Source organism: Urocitellus parryii, chromosome 2 (assembly GCF_045843805.1).
Source record: "Urocitellus parryii isolate mUroPar1 chromosome 2, mUroPar1.hap1, whole genome shotgun sequence".
Classification (NCBI taxonomy): domain Eukaryota; kingdom Metazoa; phylum Chordata; class Mammalia; order Rodentia; family Sciuridae; genus Urocitellus; species Urocitellus parryii.
Window position 1 is genome coordinate 2815911 of NC_135532.1, and position 24616 is coordinate 2840526.

Genomic DNA, 24616 nt, shown 5'->3' on the forward strand with positions numbered 1-24616 from the left:
GGGAACAAGATGGTGCTGCATTTCACCCTCTTTTAAATCATTCTGTGGCTTCCTGGGAAAGAGCAGGTTTGGTGGACATAGGAGTCATGATGATAATAACAAGATACATGTGTTTAATACTGAAGCCAAAATATTTTAGCTTGTATCATTTGCTTTATGTTCATGCAGCAAGAAGTACCTGGATGTTTGATCCCATTTGATCCTTGGAGTAGTACTGACTGCTCAGCAAGGCAGGCATAGTGTCCCTGTTCTGCAGGTGGCAAGCTGATTTTCAGAGAGCACAAGGGATGGGTACTGCAGTCAGTTCCAGAATCTGCCAGCTCCAGGTGAAGTTTTTACTCATGGAGAGTTAACAGGGCCAGAACTTGAAGGTCCATCCCTCCCCAGAGGGCACATGCCTGCCTTTGTACTCAGGTTGTAAATAAGACGCCTTTTGCACCTTCTTGGTGACTTCATATCATTTTCTTGGGATCTTAAACATTTTGTTTTCTGATTCACTTATGAAACCCTTCAGTGCACAGCTGCCCTGGCTGTGTGCCCGTGCAGAGAGGGTGCTGGAGAAGGTGGGACGTGGCCTGCCCTAGCCCACTTGCAGCTGTGGTGCCACATGACCTGCAGCCTGTGGGCACAGAGAATGGGACCAGCAGGTGTCCCCGCAGGGCATTGCAAAACCCATTTTGATAGATAATTGCATTTAATTTAACACATTTTCTAAGGGAAAATAAGCAAAATAGAAAAATTTTCTTAATTTCCAGTTTCTCTAAAGTTTAAATCTGAAGAATGTCTTGCATAGCTTGCATGCTTTTGTATTGCTAAATATAATTATCATCAGGGTGTTTCTTTTGCATTTTTCATGTTTACTGTTATCACAGACCAAAAAAAAAAAAAAAAGAGCTGGATTGTGGCATTTCCTGACTCTTATGTGTCCTACTTTTGTTCCAAGACCCTGACACTTCCGCTTCATTTCCAAGTTCAAGTTAATAACATCCTCAGCTATGGAGCATGAGAACCGCCCAAGGGCTGCTTGGGTACTTATACACTGATGCATATTTTTCAGGTTTTTGGATAGTGTAGAATGCATCTCTTTGGATCTCAAGATGGTTGGTTTGGGGTGATGAAGAGAAAGCAAACTTCCTTTTTGAGCCAAAGATTTGTTTTGTTTTTGTTCAAACTCAGTAATAGCTCATCATCAGTTATCTGTGTTCCTGAAATCGCTGTCCTTCCCCCAAGTCTTCAAGTCAAGGCATGGCACTTTGATAGATTTCATGGAACTTAAAAAAAAAGAAAGGCACTTGGGCAGCTGGGCAGGTGAGCAGAGAGCAGATTCATGCCGAGTTCTGGGCAGCTCTTGGGTGCGAGCACCCCTGCTCTGTGTGGGCTCAGGTCTGCAGCAGGCACCCCTGTGGAGCCAGCTGCACGATCTTTGACAATACTTTTCACTTAAAAAAGGTTTCAACAGTGTAAGAAAAAATGGAAAAAGCCAAAGTGTTAAGCTACCATGATTGGTCACTTAAGTGTCCCCCAGGATCCTGATCCCAGTATTTCCCAGGTGTTGATTTAGAATCTACATGGAGGCTGCCTCCCTGGCGTGTGGCTGCTGCAGCACCCCCCTGCCTAGGGTGGCCTTGGTGTACCACCCGATGCTAGTCCCTATCTCCCTGGAAGGCCTGCTAGGGAGCTGTGTGGCAAGAGGGCCAAAGAGAAGCAAGTGAAACGGTTCTCTGTTTATTTTAGGATGGGGTTGCTACCACTGGCACATTAGATAGAGCCCTCCTGCTGGCAAAGCCTTCCGGACTGCTGTCCAGCACCTTTTGCATCTGTACTGTTTAAAAAAAAAAATTCAGTGCTGGGAATTGAACCAAGGGTCTCACGTGTCCTAGGCAAGGGCTTTGCCACTGAGCTACACCCACAGCCCTGTTTTCTGCTTCTGAAGATAACTGTAGAATCTGGAGATGGAAAGTGGGGTGTAAAGTCACAGGCGGAGGCAGGAGCGTTAGTGCTCTTGATTTTTGTGAGGGCCAATGTTGACAAATCAAGCTTTTGGCAAGAGAAGTTATGTCATCACCTTCTTTGGAAGCTATTGAATGATTGATAGGATTTTCCCCTTCACATTGGAAAGAACCAGGAGAACCATCTGAATTACATTAAGCTATATGTTTTCTAAAAACTTGTAGTAGAAGTAGAAGGAAAAACCCTGGAGTACTTTCTACGGTGCAGGGTGCTTAGCTGTAGTTTCTTAGACACCGCTCTGTGAGCACATTTGTCTGTTAAATTTAAAACTGGTTTTTCTGTTTACTAAATGGATGTTAAAAAACTAAGTGAAAAAAAAATTTATAGTTCACAATGTTTCTGTCACTACCCTCCAAATTCAAGTTACTACTTTTAATTTTAATTTTGAATTCTAATGAAAATTCTTTCCTATAGTTACTTGGGGCCTTATCAAACTGATTTCTCTCCATTGTGCCCACATTTATGTGTTCAATGGTCCTGAATATTTAATTTTATTAATCATAATATATTAATATAATGAATATTTGACAAAAAAGCTTTACTGGTTTAGGGTGCATTGAGGAGTTTTAATCTGAAAACGGTGCATATTCCCAGAGCTCCCTCTGGTGGCGAGAAGCTGAGCCCAAGCGGCCCCCGGCTGCCCCGCCATTCAGGGTTCCCCTGCCTGTTCACACAGCAGGACCAGTTGCCTTCTGAAGAGTCTCTGCAGCTTCTCCAAGGAGGGGGTGTTCAGCTGGGATTCTCTGGGGTGTTGGGTGCTGCTGCCTGCAGGGGGCTGAGCTGCCTGGACGGTGGGTGCTGTGTGGCCTGGAGAAAGGTTGGGGCCAAAACAGGATGACAGTGTGTGTGTGTGGGGGTGAGGGGCTACTGTAGGACTCTGAGCAGCCTGGACGTCCACTCGGGGACGGAGTGTGTGGCTGTAGAGCCAGAGGCAGAGAGAGCGCAAATGTTCCTGAACAGCCTGTTTGAGCTTGAGGTTGATGGGAACGTGGACGTGAGCTGATTTTTCCCTCACAAGCTGATGTGCAGAATAGAGTTTTTAGATCAGAATTATCTGGAGTTCTATTTCTTTGCAACAGTTGGTCCACTGGAAATATCTGCGGTGGCTCTCTTCTGGACCCCCCGCCCCCGCCAGCTTTGGCAGGGTGTGACTGGACGCTGTGGTGTATCCCCAGCCTCTGGCAGCACTGAAATTCACCCGAGAACACGGGAGCTTAGAGTTGCCAGAGTCCATCATGGGCTCTCATGACGCTCCATGCCAGGAGCCATCCCACAGGAGTCTGCCCTGGAACAGAGCCGGATACAGCGTGGTGTTAGGTGCTGAGTCCGTGGCTGTCTTAGGCTGGTGGCCTCTGCTGGGCAGAGGTGGGCGTGGTTCCAGACAGGGACCTCTTCCACTCGGGAATCCTGGAGCTGAAAGTCCTGTACAAACGTTGCAGTCCAGGTTGGGCCCTGGGAGAAGACATTCCCCCTACTGGACGTGCAGGCCATCTCCCCTTCTCCAGCCCAGCTGCTGTCTGGCCAGGGACCCCAACAGGTCCCTGTTTTTGGTGCTTCCTAACCAGCCAGGCCATCTGGAGTCAGTGGCCTTGGGAGCCCCCTGGTGGTCAGAGAGAGGAGTCCCGTATCCACAGAAGCTGGGCAGGGTCCGCTTGCTCTAAACCCTGATGGCTCAGGTGAGTCCAGAGTCCCACAAGTAGAGCGTATCTTATAGGATCACAGAGCTTTTCTTTGTTTCTTATGCCTTTTCATTCTTCTCATCCTTTAGATTTGGAAAGATGGGGAAGTCCTTATTTTCAGGAATAACCTCTCAGATTCTTCCCAGTCCCCAAATGTAGCTGTGAAGCTCTCGGCACACACCCACAGAGTTGATAGGGAGCCCCTCCATAGACATTCCTGATAGTGACTCTCTGTCATGAGAGGAAATGGAGTGGGGAGAGACAAGATAGCAGTGGTCTTTGTACACCAGATGATTGCTCCTTCCTGCTTCCGTGGTGAACGTTTGAATGAAGACATCAAGCAATGAGGCAGGATGCCGCTAACCCCAACGATCTGTGCGCTAGGTTTGGTGGGTGAAAGGAATGGGGGGAACTGTTAACAGACACACATTCCTTAGGAATCTGCCTCGTCCCAGGGAAGCCAGGTGGCCTGCATGCCTTCCTGGGGGGACAAGGAGCCCTTCCTGGTTCCAGCTGTGCCTGTCCTCCCTCTCTCCCCCCAGCAGGGCAGCACCGCTGCACAGCGTCAGGCTCCATGGACACTCCCAGCTCCCAGCGGGGCCTGTCCAGAGTTTTTCCATGACCCTATGACACGGATCACAGCCTGCCCACCACTTTCCCAGCAGCATTGCCTTCTGGAAATGGTCCTGCCGATGTGTGATGGTGGCTGGGCTCAAGGAATTGGACTTGTGGAGTTTTTTGGCTGAGTGCTGCCATCCCCCACTGACTGTGATCCATCATCCACAATCGTTTCCCCGTCACAGGATGCTTGGTGAGCCTCGGCTCCAAGCCAAGTGCTTCATCCGTCAGTTACTTGTAGCCTTGCTTAGAACTAAAATCTCAAGACCCCAGAAGACAGAAGCACACAGCAGAGGCAGCTGTGTCCAGGACAGAACTTTCCCCGTTGCTTCTTCAGCCTGGGCACAGGGGTCAGCCAGTCTGTCATGGTGTCCAAAGGCCCAGGTGTGGGTGGAGGCAAGGGACCCCATCCTCCCAGGACTTTACTGATCTTAGAGTGGATGCGTCCACAGCCAGTGTCACGTTGTGCTGCTGGCCACCAGTTCTTAATGAGTTCAGAATTTGTGCCACCCACTGTGTGAATAAGACCATATTCTTGCCTTCGAAGACCTTGCAGTGTGGAGGTGGGGGGTGGATCGCGTGGCTCTCTGCCTTTGCTCATAGAAGGCTCACAGAGACCATGCCATGACAGTCAGCCAGGTGTAAAGGAAGCCCAGGCTCTGACTGCGTTGTGCATGTGCTGAGGCCCCTTGTGAATAGTCACGATCATATCATCTTCAATGCGAGGGAGAGATTAACATTTGATTTAGGCATAGGAATTCAGTGTTGGTCATTAGAGCAACCATAATGTAGCCTTTCTAGTAGTGTTTGGATGGCTGCTCATTCTGGACATGTGCACTTCAGTTTTTGTTGTAGGTGATTGCATTATTCTCTGGATTTAGAAACTTCATATTATCTCACCATCAGCTGTCCTGGGTGTGTTATTTGGATTTGAATTTCTGATTTGGGTATGAAGGGAGATATATGCTAGCATCGGACTTCCTGAACCATGAACATGTTTCTGTAAAGGCCACAGAGGAAAGGACAGAACTGGGTATTATAATTCTTCCCACACTTTCTGGATTCTTTAAAAGTATATGCTTGCTGTAGATAATGTGGTAAGCAAATGTGTTAGGTTGCTTCATGCATAAAATTCCATTTCATGCCTAATTTAGAATGGTTTCAGTCCCAAGATCATCCCTGTGCCATGTCTTGTCTTGATAAACAAGAGCATTCTGTCCTTCCCTCCCAAATTCTGAATTTTATCATTTGAGAATATATCAGCACCACTTCTTTAGTTGTTATATAAATCACACACACACACACACACACACACTTTTTTTTTAAGTTTTAATTTAAACAATTTTAATTTTGAAAATTTACCTGTAGTAAAAATGACTTTGGGGTTGGAGTTTTGAGTTTTGTTTTTTTTTTTTGTTGATGGGGACTTGTTGCATGCATGCAGTGTGTGAGGACCGGGTCAGGGTAGTGGCTCTCGACCGCCTGCCATTGCTGCTGGGCATCTGACTTCCTTCGCTTGATCAGTGCTGAGATGTTCAAGAACCAGACCAGGAAGTACGACCTGTGGGACAGTCACAGTTTGTCTTTTCTTTTCTCTTTGTGTGTGTGTGTGGCTCTGGATGATACCCTGAGCCTGGCACATGCTGGCCTAGTGCTGTGCTGCTGGGCCAACCCGGCTGCTGCCCTTTGTCTCGACCCTCATGGCTGGATGGACGGGGGTGGTGGTGTCTGGTCTGCCTGGTGTGAATGGAGTGGCCGCCATGTCTTGACCTTGCCTTTGGCGCCTGGTGGGAAGGGATGCCTGAGGGTCCTCCCTGCTGACTGCCTTTGGCCTTGAGCTCCAGTGGGTGGGCAGGCTGGAGTGCTGCCCGCTGCAGCTGCACAGTCTGGCTCGGAAACTTCTGGCGCTGATGACCTTTGCACAGAGTGTCCAGCTCTTTGCTCTTCCTTGATCCCTGGGGGAAACATGCTGGAAACTGGTTGGAAATATCTGGCCCCACGTCTTACCTGCCACATGCCAACTAATTGTATCATTGCTGGCAGGCTCATCCTGTGCCTTTGCTCTGCTCGAGTTCCCATATGACCTTGGATGGGTACCAGGTACTGGACTCTTCACGTGTCATGGATCAAGACTGGGAAAATTAAAAAAATAATAAGGGGGGATGCGAGAACCACGCCCGAGGGGAGTCATTTCCTCTGAGCTGCCGTATTTCACAACTCCTGGGGTGTGCGGATGCTTCAGCTCTCTAGTGGCTTTTGGGAAAGAATGTGTTCTTGCGTGAAAGCAGCTCTGGGATTTCAGATTCCTCCCTTCTGTTCCCAGGAGCACAAGAGGTCACCAGTGACGTGACCAGTCACTTCAGCCTCAGAACAGTACTCCCCTATCTGTGAAGTAGACATAAAAGGGTCGGTACTCAGGGTGACATCGTATTGGGGAATTGTTTAATATTCTGCTGGGAACCAGCTTGCTCTAGTGACCTAGAAAAACGGGGGCCCAGGCGTGGGCTGACCTCATTTCTATTTCTGGCTCCAGTGCTGACTCAGTGAGAAACTGGTAGGAATCAGTTAATCTGGCTCTGGTCCCTTGTGCCTTCCACGATTAAAATGAGAATTATAAAATCTTATCTTTGCTGGCCTTTGGCGCTACTGCCGTATTCATCAGGCACTGAGAATATTCCGCCCAGTGTGCTGCAGGGCTGCTGCCCTGGTGTGCGTCCCTTCCTGCCCAGCTCACGCCAGGTTATTTGGGGATACCTGATTCAATATTTATTTTATTTTGTTGGCCAGCGGTTTGCTGTTCAGTTCTTCTATTTTGAGTAGGATTTTCCTACATCTGAAAACGAGGTGACCGTGTTCGACTTGACTTTTCATTGTCAGCGTTTCCTGGGCTTGTAGCTTGCTGCCAGTTTTGCAGGTCAAGGGTGAGTGTATCTGAGTCACTCTTGGTTTGCACAAGCCTGGGTCTGGGAACGTTTTTCCAGTCCTCAGGGAGAGGGGTCAGCTTTCTGTGTCCAGTCCTGTGAGGCCCAAAGGGGCTGTCCCCAAAAAGGCTAACTTTTCTTACCCCACTTACTCTTTGTTCAAGTTCGAAACGGCTCCCCCACGCTCACTCACATCTGGTGGGTTTCTAGATCCCCGACCTAGGCTGCAATCCAGGCACATCCCAGGGAGCCGGTGGCTGGCATCTCAAGTTCAAAATGCATTGTGAGTTTGCAGGACCAGAGGTGGCTCCCAAGGGCCGTGGTACCAGGATAGGCTGAGTGTTGGTCAAGAGGGATGACTTCGAAAGCTCTTGTTTGTCTCATTTCAGTGATGTGACAGTGATGTGCTCTCCAGGGGGTGAACATTTGTGTGGTATCACGTATAACATGTTCCAGCTTCTTCTTACCTTGAATTGACGTCATGTGGAGAAGCACTGAATGCTAACTAATCCTGCCTGTGGTCTCCAATAGGCCTTCTGCTTTCAAATCACTGATAATAGTTACTTAATCTACCCAGAGTGTACGGCAAGAGTGCATTCAGGTCCACATGCTGCAGATAAGCAAGTTCCCTTGCTCTCTTATCGTGGTTAGGAGTGTTTTCATTCAGGCAATCTAAGGGTAGCAGTCTTCCCCAAACATCACTTTCCTAGCCACGGGCTCACTCTGCTTCAGAACAAATAACACTCTGAGGGTCAGACGTCAGTGCCCCCTCCCTCCATGTTCCACCCCAGTTGTCTCCTCCTGCTGGTGCTTGTGGCCACAAGGCTCACACGTCCAGCCTCAGCCCCTCGGCTGTCCTCCACCGCCTCCCTTCTCTAACTGTGTTCATCTTGCTTCCTTCCTTGGAGGGTCAGCTTAAGGCTCAGAACCCAACAACCTTTTCTCACCATTCTTTGTCTTTTTTTAAATGTATCGCAGCCCCTGTAATGTTGGCCACATGTTTGTATCCAGGATAATGTTCCTTATCTTAAAAATAAGCTTCTTGTTTTTGTGGGGCAGAGACCAGACGTAATGTTGATCCTTCCTTTACAAAATATGCTTTTGAAGAACATCAATCATCAAAGCTCAGCGTTGCCTTATAGATTGACTGGGAAACCTCAGTGTCTGGTGCGATAAGCCACCCGAGACTCTGCCCATCAGCATGTCCAGGAGGGACCTAAAGAGAAAGGCACGAGAGGAGATCTGGTCGTGAAATCCCAGTGCAACCAGCAGTCCCATTAATAGAGCAAGAATATGATCAGTTCATCAAACAGACAAACAAAAACCCCACTATTCATTCTTTCACTTACCTAACAAAGTGTTTGGAATTTAGTCTGTGTTCAGTGTTGGGTCAGGTATTGCACATAAATGCTTCCTGTTCTGAAGAACTAATATAGCATGGCAAAGCATCTGAGTTAAGATCAGCTCGTGTCCCCAGAAGCTTGTGTAATGCTGAATGCTACTTAGAAGAGCTGGTGCCTTCACCAGAGTCCCTGGAGAAACAGCCAACAGGATGCATGGGCAGACGGACAGATGGGTGGATGAGGGGGGAATTGTCATGGGAACTGTCACCACGGAGGCTGAGAAGCACCACCATGTGTACCTGTCAGCTGGAGACCTGGGGAAGCTGCTGACGTAGCTCAGCCCAGGGCAAGGCCCATGGACAGGGGAGGCGGGGCTGGTGCAAGCCCTAGAGTCCAGTGTCCAGGGAACCTGGAATCATGATATCCAGCAGGAGATGGCAGGCGTCTGCCCAGAGGAGACAGGAGACACCCTTTTGATCTGTCTGGGCCTCACGTAATAGAATGGTGCCAACTAGGGCAGATCTTCCTCACTTGGCCACGGGTTGGGTGCAGTCTCTTCCAGGAGCACCCTCTGAGACACGCCCGGGAATAGGCTTGCCAGACGTGCAGGTGTCCTTGGCAGTCAGGTCCACGCCTGAGATGGTCAGTCCCTTCCTCCCTTCCTTCCCTGCCTCTCCTCTGACGCCTCTGCTTCTCCTGCAGGGGGAACGAGGTCTCCCAGGGCTACAAGGCGTCATTGGGTTTCCTGGAATGCAAGGACCCGAGGGGCCGCAGGGACCACCGGGACAGAAGGTGAGCCTGCTGTGGGGGCTGAGATGGGGTGGGTGGGTACCGCTGCTCTTCCAGGAGGGTCACCATGGCGTCTCTGTTCTTTTCCAGGGCGATACTGGAGAACCTGGACTTCCTGGCACAAAAGGGACAAGAGTGAGTAGTCGGGCTTGAAGCTGATGCCCATGAGGGACAAGACCTTGCAGAGTGGGGCTCGCCCCAGGGTCAGAAGGTGCTGACCTCATTCTCCTATCAGCTGCCCCAGTCTGTCCCCAGGGCTCAGTCAGCGCACAGTGGACGGGCTGTCGGGAGCCACAGCCCTTGTCTGCCGCTGCACGCAAGGGCACCTGGGTTTGTCTTAAACTTGCCTTTTCTCATCTGTTCTTCAAGGGTCTCTTGACAGGCTTCACTGGCGGGTGGGGCAGCTAACAATAGTCCCTAAGCCACTAGGGAAGGAACCCGGGACCCTTCCTCCCTCACAGTTTCTTGGCTCTCCTTGCTACTCCCATTCCTGGAAAGCAAAAAGGACCATCTTTGTAAGACAATGTTGAGAGGAGAATGACAGGAAGACTCAGCGAAGCCTCCAGTTGTTCCGCTGAGAGGGGAGTGGGTCACAGCCTGCAGGGGCACGGGTCACACTGCCTGGGACTCTTGGGCAGAGCAAGGGGCAGCACTGTGGCATCCAGAAGGGGGGCGGTGTGGCTTTCAGCCAGAAAGGACTGGGTGTTTCCCCGCTGTGCTGACACCCCCCCGTAAACTCTTCTTCCTGTGTGTTTGTGATTTTATGAGAATTACATGTTATTTTTTAGCCTAGATGTTACAAAACATGAAGTGAGGGTGGGTTGTTTGTGCATGTGCAGGCTTGATCTTGGAAGTGGCAGGCAGCTTTCAAGGTGGAACTGTGCCTGCCACCTGGTCAGTCCGCCCTCAGCAGGCTCTTCTGTCTGCTTCCTGTGCACGTTCTAAACTCCAGAGACTGGAGTGGGCTCCACTAGCCAGATGGATGGGCAAGGAGGAAAAGAAATTTCAGATCTCAACTGTAAGCTTTCTTCTTGTCTTTCCAGGGACCCCCAGGAGCAGCTGGCTACCCGGGAAACCCAGGACTTCCGGTGGGTATAGGAAATGGACTCTGCTTTTGTGTGAACTGCTTTTCCAACCTGTAAGTTTCTGTTTTGGTAATGTCTTCACTTACTCACTGCAGGGTATTCCTGGCCAAGATGGTCCCCCAGGTCCCCCAGGTATCCCGGGATGCAATGGTACAAAAGTAAGTTTATTGCTTGGGATGGGGACCCTCTCCATTGCATGCAGGTGTCTCTCACGTGGTCACAGTTGGAGCAGATGGCTCTGTAGGACTTGTTGTATTTGGAAAGTTCCTGTCTTAAAGGTAGTTCTTCATTTGATAAGGAAATATAGTTTCCCCTTATTTAATGGACAGGAAAGATAGAGCCTTTCTTTTTTTGTAGACTTTGATCCTAAGATGGCTTTTTAGCACCAAATGTATGATCAGTCAGTCACTAAAATCCAATAAGAGAATGCTGTTTGAACCTTTGTCTCTCTCGGCTGTGCTACCAAGTGAATTTTTTGTTTCATAAAAGTAGCACCAGTGATAGAGCTTGAAAGCTGTTGGTAGGAAATTAACCACCAAGCGGAGCTTGTCTGCGGGGAGCTCAGAACTGTCACAGGCAGGGGATGACTGATTCTCTGCCTTCCCCTAGGGAGAGAGAGGACCACTTGGGCCTCCTGGTTTGCCTGGATTCTCTGGAAATCCTGTGAGTATCAGATGGCACAAGTCAGAATGTCTTCCTCTGGGTAAAATCTCTCTGTTTTCATTTTATTTTTGGTGCTTATATCCTAATGCTAATGATACCTTGAGAAACAGAACTAATATCCAAACTTTCTTTTCCAGGGACCACCAGGGTTACCTGGAATGAAGGTACATCTTATCTTATTATTTCACTGTATTTGTTACAGAAAACTGTTGAAAACAGATGCCATAAAAACAGACTGACTCCAAATCACTTGAGCTGATTAATTTCCGATTAGCATGTTGTCCTAAATCCTGTTACACTGAAAGAATTCACAACGAGCAGATGTACAAACTTAAATTTCTGTCTGATGTTTAGACACTGGGTGCAGTTGCTTAGCAGGAGATAAGTCCTGCTGAGAGGAATGGTGTGGTCAGTGTTCCCGAGGCCATCCCAGGTCACTCTCCACCTTGGACAGTCTCCCAGACCCTGTTCTTCCAGAGCCATGTCACTTGAAAGGAAGGACTTATTTGTATCCTACTCGGTCTGAGCAGCTTCTCTTATAGGCAGCCATCTTGTCCTGTGGCTCGTAACCTGGAGTCGTGCATCTTGTGTCCCAGAGCCCTGAGCTCTCAGTCCTGGGCATGGCCCCCAGCCTGAGTCAGTGCTCAGCGCTCTGTCTGGTCAAGGTGGGACTCAAGGAAAGGACCCCAATCCCTCCTCCCAGAGCTCCTGAAGGCTATGTCCCTCATGTTGGTCACGGGACTGTCTTCATCTGCCCTTGTAGGGACCTAGCAAGAGGTACCGGTAGATGGCCTTCATGATGACAGCTGGCCCTTCACCTTCCTGTCCCTGCCCTGCATAGGGCCTGGGCTGGCCTCTGACTGGGGCCTGCTCCCAGGTGCCCACCTGATCCTCACTCTCTGTCTGCGTGGCCCCCAGGGTCACAGGGCAGCCCTCTGGAGCGGCCTGCACTGCTCTCCGGACTGCTGCCCAGCTAGCTCACAGGGCCACGGCATCTGCCCACATCCAGCCAGAAATCCAGGGAGCTATTTCTCTTGATGGGTTTTCACTATAGAAAAATGACACGTGACGGACTCCTCTCTGCTCCTTTCTCCTCCTCTTTCCATCCTCTCTCCCCTCCTCCTTCCTCTCTGCCTCCTCCTCTCCTTCCCCTTCCTCCCTTCTCTCTGTCATCATAGAGTGCTGTCATTTTCACCCCAGCGTTTGTCACACCTCCTAGCTGGTAGCCAGCAGACTGCAGGAGCACTGTGCTAGACAGGGTCACCAGAATGGGCACCAGCAGGGGGTGGAGATGGGAGAGCTGGGCTCAGGAGGACCCTCTCCACCTTCCCTGGCACCGGCCTGTGAAGCTGTCTCCCAGGGTGCGGCTGGCTCAGCCCCAGGCTCTGCCGTTCAGGGGGCCTGGCCGTGGAGCCGCCCCGGGAAAGGGAGGTCAGGGCAGGTGCAGCTCCGTGCTCGGGGCTTGCAAGGAGAAGCTTAGAGCTTGCCAGTTGCTCCCCTCGAGGTCCTTCCCTCATAACGTAGGGACACAGGGTGCCACTTGGTGAAGCCGTGTGAGTTCCTGTGTTTCGGAGCACCTGTGAAAGAGTGTCCTCATTACCCGTGTGTTGGGAAGGGCTCTCCAGAAAAGCAGAACCAACAGAGAGAGAAAGGGGAGAGGCTGATTTTAAGAAATGGGTTCCTGTGGTGGTGGCTGAGCATGTCCGCTGTCTGTGGGTGGGTGGCCGGCTGGACAGCAGGCAGAGTTGCTGTTGTGGTCTTGACTCCAAAGGTGGCCTTCTACAGGCAGAAGGTCCTCTTCTTGCCCACGAGGGGAGCAGTTTCTTTGCTGGTGGACAATGCCCAGCACACCTTGGAGGGTCATCTGCCTGACCCAAAGTCTGCTCATCTCAGTGTTAATCTTGTAGAAACCCCTTCCCAGCAGCAGCCCAGCGGTGGTTTAACCAAGTGAGGCCACCTTGCCAAGTTGGCAGATAGCATTTGCCACCAGGCCCTCTCCTCAGAACACCCACGAGTCTTCCTGGCAGCAGTTCTTGTCTGGGAGGGAGAGTCTCAGGTTGAGAGGTGCTGCCAGGGGCTGGGTCCCCTCCTGTGACGGCCTCTGTCTTCAGTGCCAGCTGCAGCTGAGGTGACCTGCAGCTCTCTTTGCTGGTCACTGAGCACAGTGAGGGGACAGGTGGGCAGTTGGCCTCACTCCTGGACTCGGCCCAGTCCCATCCCAGTGAAGCCAGCCTGGTGTCCGGTGGGTTGTGGATTCCTTATGTGACCATCCGCATTTACGACACTCTCTTCTTCTGCCCTCTAGGGGGATCCAGGTGAAATACTGGGCTTGGGCTACGTGCCTGGGATGCTGTTGAAAGGGGAAAGAGGATTTCCTGGCGCCCCCGGGATTCCAGTAAGCATTTTCTGAGTCACTGTGAGATGTGCTAAGTCACCTCCTGGCTGGCATGGTAACCCTTTCTCTCCTGTTGAATGATAGGGCTCGCCGGGATTGCCAGGCCTGCAGGGACCCGTTGGCCCTCCAGGATTTACTGGACCACCAGTAAGTTTTGGGCAAATGCCTCTCTGTGACAGTCATTTACAGAAAAGGTGAATAGAGATGTGGGAATAAATAGGAAGTTAATGGCACCTCAACCTCGTCTGTCCCTCTTCCTTTGGCTATGGCAGCACCAGCCTCCCTCCCATGCACAGGGTGCTGCCTCCTCTGCCCCATCCGTTCCCAGAACTGTGGGAAAGGAGGCGAATGGCGCAGTGTGTCAGGACGCCCTAGACAGGGGGCATGGTGCAGTCTTGGGCTGCTCATCTCCCAGTGAGTTCTGTGGACTTAGGAAGGTGGGATCTTCCCTGGGCAACCTCGCCCCTGTGTGGGGAGCTGGACTGGGGTCTGGGGTGCACCAGGAGTGTGGACACAGACCAGCAGCCGTCCTGTGCTAGGCTGTAGAGTGAGCCTCAGGCCTGGCTCCTGGAGACGGCTCCCTGGCCTCCTTGACAGCTGATAAGCCTGGTGGGGGAGGAGAGGGCACAGGGTGGCAAGGTCATATCTGCCATGTGCCATGTGTGAGGAGGGGAAGATGCACCCAATCCCTACGTGTCTTGAAGGTGCTATTCATCTCATGACAACTACCCCCGAGGAATCATTAGCTTTTGAAGATTCACACTTGTGTCTAAAGTGGAGAAGCATCCTTCCCAGGTGGGGAACCCAGCTCCAGAGCGTGGCTGGTGGCTTTATGCCTTGCCCTACCTAGCTCATCCTGGCACCCTCTTGGTCACCTGGTCCACGTGGCAGTGCCTCCAGTTTGGAGGTATTTCCACCCCTGTTAATAATTGCTGTGGCCGGATTCTGGCTATTTTCAAAGTGGTGCAGTTCTGCAGCACAGCAAAGACACTTCACAAATAGTGTCTCATGTTCTCCACAGAATCTTAGGATAACTCCAGCACAGAGGATTTAATAATGACCAGGGTTGTGAATCGTATTAATAAAATTCTCTCTCTTACAGGGTCCCCCGGGTCCTCCTGGGCCTCCAGGTGAAAAGGTAAGTGTCTCCTCATCTGTTGCCCTTGGCCTCAGTGTGAGATCATCGTGGAGTTGTCGTACCTTTATCCACCCACCTGTCTGGTCATCTGTCATCCATCCGTCATGCGTGATCTTTCTACCTTCTCTGTCGTCTGTCCATCGTCCACCGGTGCACCTCTTCCTCCTTCTACCTCTCCCTTAGTTATTGTCTTGGATTCTCTTAGTTTGATCTTTCCCTTAGTTTTCTAAAGCCAGAGTTTTAAAACCTTAAATTTTAGAAATTATTTGTATAGTTCTTTCCCAATATACTTGTTTGAGCCTTTCCATCACCTCTTTCTGGGAGAGGTTGTGGTAGTTGAGGTCAAAGCTGCTGCCTGATGTCCACTGTCTGGACAAAGTGGCAGGCCTAATAACAAAGCCTAATTTTCAATCAACAGGGACAAATGGGCTCAAGTTTTCAAGGACCAAAAGGTGACAAGGTGAGTACATGGTGCTTGGTCTGTCCCTTGTTTAAGGCCACAGCTCTGAGATTGGCAGAACTTCTACTTCTGCATCAACTTTTGGACCCTATGACCATAGTTCCTCTTCTCTGCAGGTTTTTGAGTTCTGTAGGGTTTTGCTTAAACTGTCAGAATAGTAGGTGTACTCCAGGTTACTGCACGAGGCAGGCCTGTTGCAGAGGTCTGTGTGTGGTCTCACGAGCAGAGTGCACTGAGGCTGTCTGTTGGGATGCTCTGTACACGGGCATCAGTCATAGTGTTCTTGTCAGTGATGAAACCAGACTAGGGTTCCTAAGAAGAACCCCAACACGTAGGACATGATTTAGTAGCACAACTCTGTGAAGCCCTGCAATGATGAAGGCCACTGTAGGACAAGGAGGAGAAGTCAGAGTTGGCAGGTGGGTCCTTCTCCGGGGCAGTGGGCGTGGAGGGAGAATGCTCTGGAGGCAGGGAGGCTCAGATGGACGGGCAGATTTCTCCTGGGAAGAGGAGAGAAAACTGTGGGCCTCTGAACCTCTCCTGTGCTCTGCAGCAATGTCCCTGGTCAGACCAATGAGACGGGCACCAGCCTAGGGGATTCTGTAGTTGCTGCAGCTGGCCTGCCTCCAGGGATGTGCGAGTGGGCATGGTGGCCACCTGGGCACTAGACACGGGGCCTGGCCAGAGCTGGGTCATGCAGTTGGTTCTGCTTTTCTCCTCCATACCTTTTGGCTCTGTCATTGCATGAACCTCACAATAAAATGACCCTGAAATTCATGCCATTGGGGGTCTTTGGACTTCCCTCACCGTCTGTTGGATTCCCCTGATTTCTGAGTGTAGCCAGCTGTCAGGCTGCTTGGGAAGCAGATTCCGAGGGTTCTCACGTTTTTGCTTTACCTAAAGATGGCTCCTCTCTGGACCAGCTCTTAGGCAGCCTGCAGCCTCTCCTTGGTGCCCCCTCAATGCAGCATGCACTCTGCAGCGGCTGCATGCACAGGTGTGTCTGCAGGTGTCCAGCTCCTGACCCTGGGCACAGGCGGCCTGGCTGTGGACCTCCACCCCAGGCTCCTAGTGCAGCCACCACAGAGGCAAGGCTGCAGAGGAGCAGAAGACTGTCATGTTCTAAGATCAGCTGCTTCTCTGTAGGCCTTTATCCTCACACTCTGTGTTTTCCCTTCTCACATAGTTATTTTCATGCCTCAGTAATCCCCGGCTTCTACTTGAACAGGGTGACCAAGGTGTCAGTGGGCCTCCCGGGATGCCAGGACAGGCACAAGTTAAAGAAAAAGGGGACTTTGCCCCGACGGGAGAAAAGGTACGTCTGGGCTGGCCCTGCAGGTGCTTGCTAACCCAGGGCAAGTCCCAAGGGAGAAAGACATCAAGTCGTGATCCAGTGTCTCCCACCGTTGACCCTTGACCTGGGAAGCAGCAGCTCTGTGGCAGAGGCGGGGCCCAGGTGCAGCTGCTTCAGGGAACATGTTGGGGGCTGCCAGGGGGTAGGAGGGGGTCCTGCCGAGGGGCAGAAGGAGGCATGGCAAGTCCCTCTGTGCCAGGCAGGGTGGCCTCTGCCCTGGTGACACCGTAACTCGGGTAGAGCTGGGAGGGAACGTAGGAGACACCATGCGTTGATTTGTTCCCGAGGTAGAGAAAGGGTTCTCTTCTCATGTGTTTGACGTCATCTGTAGAAAGCTGGTAAAGCCATTAGAAAGTCCTGACCCCTCTCTCTCTGCCCCTCTCTGAATTCTTTTAGGGTCAAAAAGGTGAACCTGGATTTCAGGTAAATTCCCCATTCCTGTCTATCTAAAGTTACGAGTTCATCTTCCCTCTGCCTGAGCCGCGTGCTGGGCAGTGCCATGCGCTCACCTGCTTCTCCTTTTGCTCTTCTAGGGGATACCAGGGATTGGCGAGAAGGGCGAACCCGGAAAGCCAGGGCCTCGGGTACGTGGCCTTCCCTTCCTGTCCTAGAATGCAGAAGCCGGGAACAGAAGGTCGTGCGGGACCTTTGTGTGTCCCTTCTCTTGGAAGGCTGGGGCTTCGGCACCACTGGGGCAGGCAGCCCAGGCGGAAGGAGGCCTTGGGAGAGGCCCACAGCCCCTGGGACCTGCCGCATGGACAGAGCAGGGGCTTGGCTTCCTTTGTGGCTGGTTCTGGTGCCAGTTCTGAGACCCAGAGCCCAGGTTGTGCCTGCTTAGCCTCAAGCCCCTCCAAAGGCAGGGACAGGCACTGCCCAGCTGTCTGTTCCTGGGCCCCTGCAGAACCCTGGGGAGAGCCCATGGGGCAGCCCTGCACAGTAGCCTCAGTACCGTGCTGGTGGGAAGAGTCCTGGTGTTGGCCTGGCTGCCAGTGCACTGGACCTTAGACCTGTCGCCAGGCTGGCTCTGCCCTTGGGAACTGAAACACCCTCCTGCCAGGGTGACTTCCCCAGCCATTCCCCCACCTCCCAGCCGCCGTCACCCAGGCACTGCGGCCACCCGGAACCTCCTCCCCGGGATAGTCCTGGCTATCATTCACGAAACACTAATGTCCACATCTTTACAGGGAAAACCTGGAAAAGATGGTGACAAAGGAGAGAAAGGGAGTCCGGTAAGTATTGCTCTGCGGCTTCTGAAGGCACAGGAGCTCTTCTCCTTCACTCAATGACCTTGACACTGTCCTCTCCCTCCAGGGCTTTCCAGGCGAGCCAGGGTACCCGGGACTCCCCGGCCCGCAGGGCCCTCAGGTATGTGGTGACGCTGTTTGGACCTTCATTGTGCAGTTCAGCTTGGACAGAGCAGGGCTTGGCTTCCCTTCTCCCTAGAATACAGAACTCTGTTCCCAAAGGAGAAAAACGGTCTCTCTCCCATGTGGGTGAAAACAAACTTTTTAGTGATTGTCTTGGTGATCATGAAGGTTTTAAAGAAAAAAAAATATATAAAATGTTCCACTTGAAGTTTCTATGTCTTAGTTTATAGAGATGATTTTTCCCCATTATGAAACCAGAGAAAATGCGGGAGGGTGTAGTGGACAAAAGAAAGCACATTGTCCCTCAGCACTCAGGGACGGCGATGGCTGGTGTTCTTCTGTGCACCCATACCTTGTACAAGAAGGCATCGAGCGTCTTATCTGTCACTCGGTGACACGTCAGCCTTCCTGAACGCAGCCCCACATCTTCTGGTGCACGGGATTTAGGCCATGTCTAAATTTTCACCTTTGCCATTAGTTTGGGCCGCTCCTCTGATCATGAATTCCATCATGAATTCCTAAAAGTGTAATCTGGGGTCTCCATGAAGACTCTTATTTCCCCCAAAGCTTTACAAAATGCCACCGTGTGCCCCAGAAGAACTCCCGCAGCGGGGCCCTGTGGTTGGCCAGCCGGTTGTTTTCCATCTCTGAGAGCAGAACAAATGAGGGACTGCTTTATTTTCCTCTTTTAGTCGTGCTACTCTACTGAAATAGGATCAAGAAATGTTTGTCACTAACAATGAGTGACAACCTAGGGAGATACCCTTAAGGTTTATTGTTGAAGCCAGGAGCCAAAGGGAAAGGCCTTGACTGGAATTTTTTGAGAAAGTCAAATCCTATAGATTTTAAGTGTTTGGAATATAGCAGCTAGTTGTTCCCCCTCCCTCTGGGCTGGGGGGAAACCCAGGACTCATGTGTGCTAAGCCCCATTCCACCCCGAGCTTTACCCCCCACCCAGGAGCAGGAATATTGTTGAAATGCTGTGGATATTTCAAAATCTCTTGTATTCTCTTAATGCTAAAGCATTCAATTCTAGTTTGATGCTTAAGTTTTATGTGTTAGTTTAAAAGGAAAAACATATACATTTATGGTAGGATATATCACATATATATATATGTATATCATAGGACTTTCTAAATTTTTATGGTGAGAACAGTTAGATGTGAAAGTTTAGTTAGGATTTTCATCTAATGTAGATTAAATTAAGCCTTCAAGTGATCAGAAGTTATTCACCAATGTTTTCAATGAATACTAGATTTTATATTCTGACTTCCAATGCAAATTTAGATAATCTTGCACATAAAAACTTCATATTAAATGATTGAAGACAATACATTTAGATATCATGCTTTCATATCATTTCATTTAATTTCTTTTTTGGCTTTTGGAAAAACTATGGCATGGTAACTTAGCCTCCAATGAACTCTGTTCAGGCTCTCTGAGGGAGCACGTGGTCAGTGGTCAGAGGGAATACCCCGCTCTGTGGCCAGGGGCGTAGTTAGCCTTCTGCTGTGTTCTGTAGAAATCTCTGTTCCCCTGTGTCAGGTGTACTTGAAGTAGCGAGAGATGTGTTTGTGTCTTATGCCGGTCTCAGAGTGCATTAGGCTGACCACCCTGGGACCGGCCGAGGAGAGGACCGTGTTTTTAGCTCCCTGAGGCCCACTCTCAGTCTCACTGGAGAGAAGCCTTGGGCGCTGCCCTCTGTGGACACTCCGTGGAGCGAAGACAGGCAGTTCAATTACTTTTTCTTTGTAGGGAGACAAAGGTGAAGCCGGTCCTCCGGGCCCCCCTGGAATTGTGAGTAACCGCTGTCTGCTGGCCGGGGGCGGGGGGGGGTGGAATTATCCAGGGGTGGTGACACAGGACAAGCTGCCACCACGCCTAGCATTTTACGTGAAGTAGCTGCATGTCACTTGAAACTTCCTCAGGATTTCTATTGAGCTGTTTTATTGGGTTTGGAAATTTCTACATATCCTTAAACCTTTGGAAATGAAAAGGTTGGAAGATGGATAAGAATATTAGTGGCCTATTTTGAAATCTTTGGTTTGGAATTGTCCATTAAGGGAGAGAGAAACAATGTTCTGTGGCACTGGGGATGGAACCCAGGGCCTCAGGCAAGGGCCCTGCCCTGGAGCTACATCCCAGCCCACTTCAGGGAAATCTTACAAGAGAAGCAGATGGCCGGTCACTTGGCCGTCCGCGGGCAGCCTTGCTGCTGCAGTGGTACTGCACTCCTGGCTGGTTTCCACACAGCTGCAGTCGCGGTGTGTGACGTTCCTGGAAAGGAGCGGGCCTGCGGGCGCCTGTCGGGGGCTGCTTCTCCGGGAGTAGGATCATCCCCCAAGGCGGGCCTGGCTCCCTCTGTCCTTGTACGCATTTCTGTGGCTCTGACGTCGCGTTTGTGACTCCGTGGTGGAGGGTCTGGCTCACCTCAGCCCCACAGGCACATCTTACTTAGTTTTCTTTTTAATAAAGGTTTTTTCTTCATTGATTCTTAATTGACACATAACAATTGTGAAGGCTTCTGGTGCACAGCGTGTTTCCGTATGTGCAGAAGTTGTGGAATGGCCCACAAGCTGTGTAACAGCATCTTAAAAACAGAGTCCGTTCCCTTAGTGGACACAGAGGAATCCTATTTCCGTGGTGATGTGCAGGGTTGGAACTGCCATTTCCCTGAATGTGCTTTAGAATCTCTTCTTCTTCATGAGGCCCGCAGTGACTTCTTCCTGGCCAGTTTCCCTTTGGCTTTAAGGAATGGCGCACTCTGGGTCTTTAAAAAGGAAAAAGCAGAAACCCTCTTCTAATAAAACGTGTGTTCCTGATCCGTGGTCTGCGGGGCTGAAGGGTGAGCCCCTGACGGTGCCCAGCAGAGCAGATGCCACACCTGCACCTTGAATGGCACTGCTCATCCCTGGTGCTGTGGGGAGCTGCCCAGGGGAGGGGAGCTGCTGGGTGGCTTCTCTGTGACCCGCTCTTGGCCTGAGGTTCATCCAGGGCTCAAGACCCCCACACCCCACACCCCACACTCTGCCACTGCGTCTTAGCTTTTGAATTTCTTGAAGTCATGCACAGTAGGTTGATTTCTTCACATACAGTATATAATCCAAGGCCAGCCACTCTGACGCCCCGGGGATCTTTTCTTCTTTGATGCAGGTTATAGGCACAGGACCTCTGGGAGAAAAAGGGGAGCGAGGCTACCCAGGGGCTCCTGGGCTGAGAGGAGAGCCAGGCCCGAAAGGTAGAGTCTTGCCTTTGCCCTCCCTCCTCCTCTCCTCCCTCCTCCTCCCCCTCCCTCCTCCTCCCCCTCCCTCCTCCTCCCCCTCCCTCCTCCTCCCCCTCCCTCCTCCTCCCCCTCCCTCCTCCTCCCCTTCCCTCTTCCTCCCTGTCCCTTCTCTTCTCCCTCCTTCCTCCTCCTCTTCTCTCTCTCTGCATGTCTTTCTCTCCTTTTGAAAACAATTGCACCCCTTGCATGGCTGTCTGGTGACCTGCCCTCTCCAGGTCCCTATCTCAGTGTCACATGGGGGACACAGACGCCCTTTTCCATATGCAGCGTGGTCTTCCTCCAGGGGATGCTTGGTGGGCCAGTCTGTCCCCCTGTCCCTGGAGCGTGGAGGCCCTGGCAGGGAAATGGGAAAGAGCGAGCACCTCTTACATTGTTCCTCTCTTTCTCTTTCAAGGTTACCCGGGATTACAAGGCCAGCCGGGCCCTCCAGGTAAGTCCTTCCCTGCCCGTCTGTGGCCCAGGTGTGTGCCTCCTCTGTGGTTTGCGGTGTACATGCCTATCATGCACCTTAGATGTGTGCGTAGAACACGTAGCAATGTTCATACATGGTTTTCTATCTTGAAAACAGAATGTGCTGCTAGATAAGTGTTTGCAGATTGGCGTGTGGTTCAGAGATGTGCATGCCATGGAGGGGACTCCTGTGTGTCCCTGGAGACCCTGGCCTCCCTCTCAGGTCTGCTCTGCGGCAGGCCTTCCCACCTGGTCCCTGCTCCCATGGACATCCCTCGCTCACCAGGGTCCTGGTCCCAGCAGGTCACACCTCTTCCGGAGCACTTTGCTCCCCTTCCTCTCTCTGGAACTCGTCACTTGGAGACCAGGGCAGGGTGGCCCATCCAGTGCTCTTGTTGCCTGTCTTGCTGTTCCCCGAGTGCCTCCAAGCTCTCTCCCGCGTGCCAGGTGGCGAGTCCCAGGCAACTGTACCTTCCTCCAGCAGGTGCTGGTCCAGGCGCGTGCTCACGTGAGCGGCCCTGAGCAGGGACCCCGGTGTCTGAGGGGCAGTCCCCTGCCCTGCAGTTCCTGCCTGCTGAGGCTCATGGCCTGGACGCTCTGCTCGTTGGCTCTTGGTTCATTCTCATCCTCCGTGTTTGCCACTTCATTTCCCCCTCTGGCAGTTCTCAGTTCTTGCAGGGTCCTCTTTTTCTCTATGGGAACAACGGCATCCTGGCTCCAGGGCCTTCGCCTCCCTAGGGACACTGTGCGTCTCCTAGGACCTTGGCTTCCCTCTGTGTGCAGCCACTGTCTTCATTTGACCCGGAACCCACCCCTTCCTGTGCGGTGCTTGCTCTTCAGGTCCAGTTACCAACACCTATTCATCTCTTGACCAGAACTTTAGAAAACATTTGCTGAAATCGCTCTGCCTGGAGATGCATTATTCCACCGTCCCGGCCACCGCCCTCCCCTCACTGCAGCACCCGCTGGTCTTGGACACTGTGGGTTGCTGTCCCACCCCATTACTGACCTCCCTCGCACCCCGATTTCCATCTGGCTGAGCACTGGTTTCCCTTTCTTGAGAGCTGCTTCCTCCAGCTAGGGCACTGGCCGCTGGGTTCAGACCCCATGGCCTCTGTCCTTCCGGCTCTCCCACTGTGGGTCTTCTCACCGTGCTGAAGTCCACCATGGTAGGACTGCTTCCCCTTCCCAGCCCACCTGCCTCTCTGCTCGGTCCTGCTCCAGATACCAGCTCTTTCCCCACCAGGACAGTTGGGTCTCATCATTGGTGGCCTCCTGGGCCTCAGTTCCCTCCAGCCTCCTGTGGCAGCCTTCTTGACCTCCACAGGCTGGTGCACCCCACCCTCACACTGCAGTGGTGCCTGAACTTGACTTGGCACATTCAGATCAGCTCGCCACTTTGGCTTTGAACCTCTTGTGGAGCCAGAGGAAGTTACTTGTCTTTAACTGTCAGTCCAGCTGCTGTCCCCTTGGTCTCTGTCCATTTCTTTGATTGATGGCATTTTTAGGCACTTCTCCATATAGAGCTGGGAATGCTTTTTGCATAAAGGAAACTTGCAGGTTTTACCTCCGGGTACCGAGTCCTTTTCCTAGGGTTAAGTGGGCTGTCCGCGTCTACGGAAGGCACCCTGTTAGCTCATTGGCTCTGCTTGTCTAGAGCAGCTCCCCTCTCAGTGATGTGCAGTGTCCTTTGGACGTATTGAGGAAGCCGTGTGTGCAGGGGTGTGGGACGCCCTGCAACAACTTACACGCGATTCTGTGCTGGTTTCAGGCTTCCCTGTACCTGGACAGCCTGGTGCTCCTGGCTTCCCTGGAGAAAGAGGAGAAAAAGGAGACCGAGGATATCCAGGAACATCTTTGCCAGGGCTGAGCGGAAAGGATGGAGTCCCAGGCCCCCCAGGTCTCCCTGGACCCCCTGGGCAGCCAGGACACACAAGTAAGTTCCCTCAGGGATGGTGTCACTCATGTCCAGCCAGTTACCAGGAGGCCAGGCAGGCACTGTGACTGCTCCCAGAGCTGGAGTGTCAGGCCAGGGCTCCGGTGACCAACCATGGCTTAATTATTGATTCTCCACTTAGACAGCTTTGGGGATTGACCCTGCTACCAAAAGGAATTGTTAAAATAAAAAATAAAAATGGCTAAAAGGAATAAGGAGCATGTTAACCAGCTGCAAGTCTCCTGGCACCCAAGGTTAGAGATAAACCAGTTAATTGGTGGGGTTTTCATTGAGAGCCGAGTGTGTTGTCCTTGGTCTAGAGATAGCGAACACAGTGCTAATAAGACACACCAAAACCAAGGAAGAAGGGGTTGCAGGTTTATACTGATTGCACGAGAGTGTGTCGTAATGTAACCAAAGACTTCAAGTTGGGGCATGTTGGGGATTTTTCTTATATCAGCCTCTGGAAGAACTGAGCACGTAGCCATAATCTCTTCGTTCTCTCCTGGTGGCCCTGTGATCTCAATGTGATATCAGAGCAAATGATGAGAGAACGTTAGGTAAACCAGGCCAGTGGGAAGTTCCGTGTTTCCGGAGCAGCCCTTGGTTCTACGGGGTCAGAATCAGCCAGCTCTCTGTGGAGCCCCAGGAGTGCTGACCCTCTGTGAGCTGGAGGCTCCTGGGCTCTGAGACCAGTGAGATCCACTTGTTGGAATTCAAACCTGGGCTCGTGAAAGAAAAGGTGTTCCATGGACGAGGTGCTGAGGGATGGCCAGGGCTGGTGCAGCAACTGGCCCAGCAGGCGCCTTTGCTGGGAAGGGATCTGTATGACCTCAGGTGGGAAGATGGACGGGACTCGTGAGGCTATAGGGACTTTTTCCTCTTCTCTCATGATTTTGTAAAATGTGAATGAGGTTGAATAAGGAAGTCCCAGAGACATGCAACCAGAGTCCAACTTTTTCTCTGCAACTGAGAAGGGCCTTTGGGGTCCTTGTTCAGCGAGGGCTGGGGAGCCTGTGAGGTGGTAGGCTTGGGCTGGGAGCAGGGTCAGGACATAGCCCTGTCCCCTGGAGCAGGACTCTGTGGGGAAGACCAGGTAAATAGAAAGAGGGAAACGCGTGGAAT

General features: G+C 51.6%; 1 protein-coding gene across 1 annotated transcript in view; it reads left to right on the forward strand.

Annotated features, from left to right (window-relative positions):
- The window catches only part of Col4a1 (collagen type IV alpha 1 chain), a 125434-nt gene that overhangs the window by 62609 nt on the left and 38209 nt on the right, over positions 1-24616 (forward strand). The window contains exons 3-21 of the mRNA XM_026399535.2: positions 9274-9363; positions 9451-9495; positions 10404-10448; positions 10541-10603; positions 11055-11108; positions 11246-11272; positions 13414-13503; positions 13588-13650; positions 14606-14641; positions 15060-15101; positions 16330-16416; positions 16852-16878; positions 16989-17039; positions 17640-17684; positions 17767-17820; positions 19578-19619; positions 20976-21060; positions 21500-21535; positions 23327-23491. Of these exons, the coding sequence (XP_026255320.2) occupies positions 9274-9363; positions 9451-9495; positions 10404-10448; positions 10541-10603; positions 11055-11108; positions 11246-11272; positions 13414-13503; positions 13588-13650; positions 14606-14641; positions 15060-15101; positions 16330-16416; positions 16852-16878; positions 16989-17039; positions 17640-17684; positions 17767-17820; positions 19578-19619; positions 20976-21060; positions 21500-21535; positions 23327-23491 (1147 nt within the window). The remainder of the gene's footprint in view (positions 1-9273; positions 9364-9450; positions 9496-10403; positions 10449-10540; positions 10604-11054; positions 11109-11245; positions 11273-13413; positions 13504-13587; positions 13651-14605; positions 14642-15059; positions 15102-16329; positions 16417-16851; positions 16879-16988; positions 17040-17639; positions 17685-17766; positions 17821-19577; positions 19620-20975; positions 21061-21499; positions 21536-23326; positions 23492-24616) is intronic.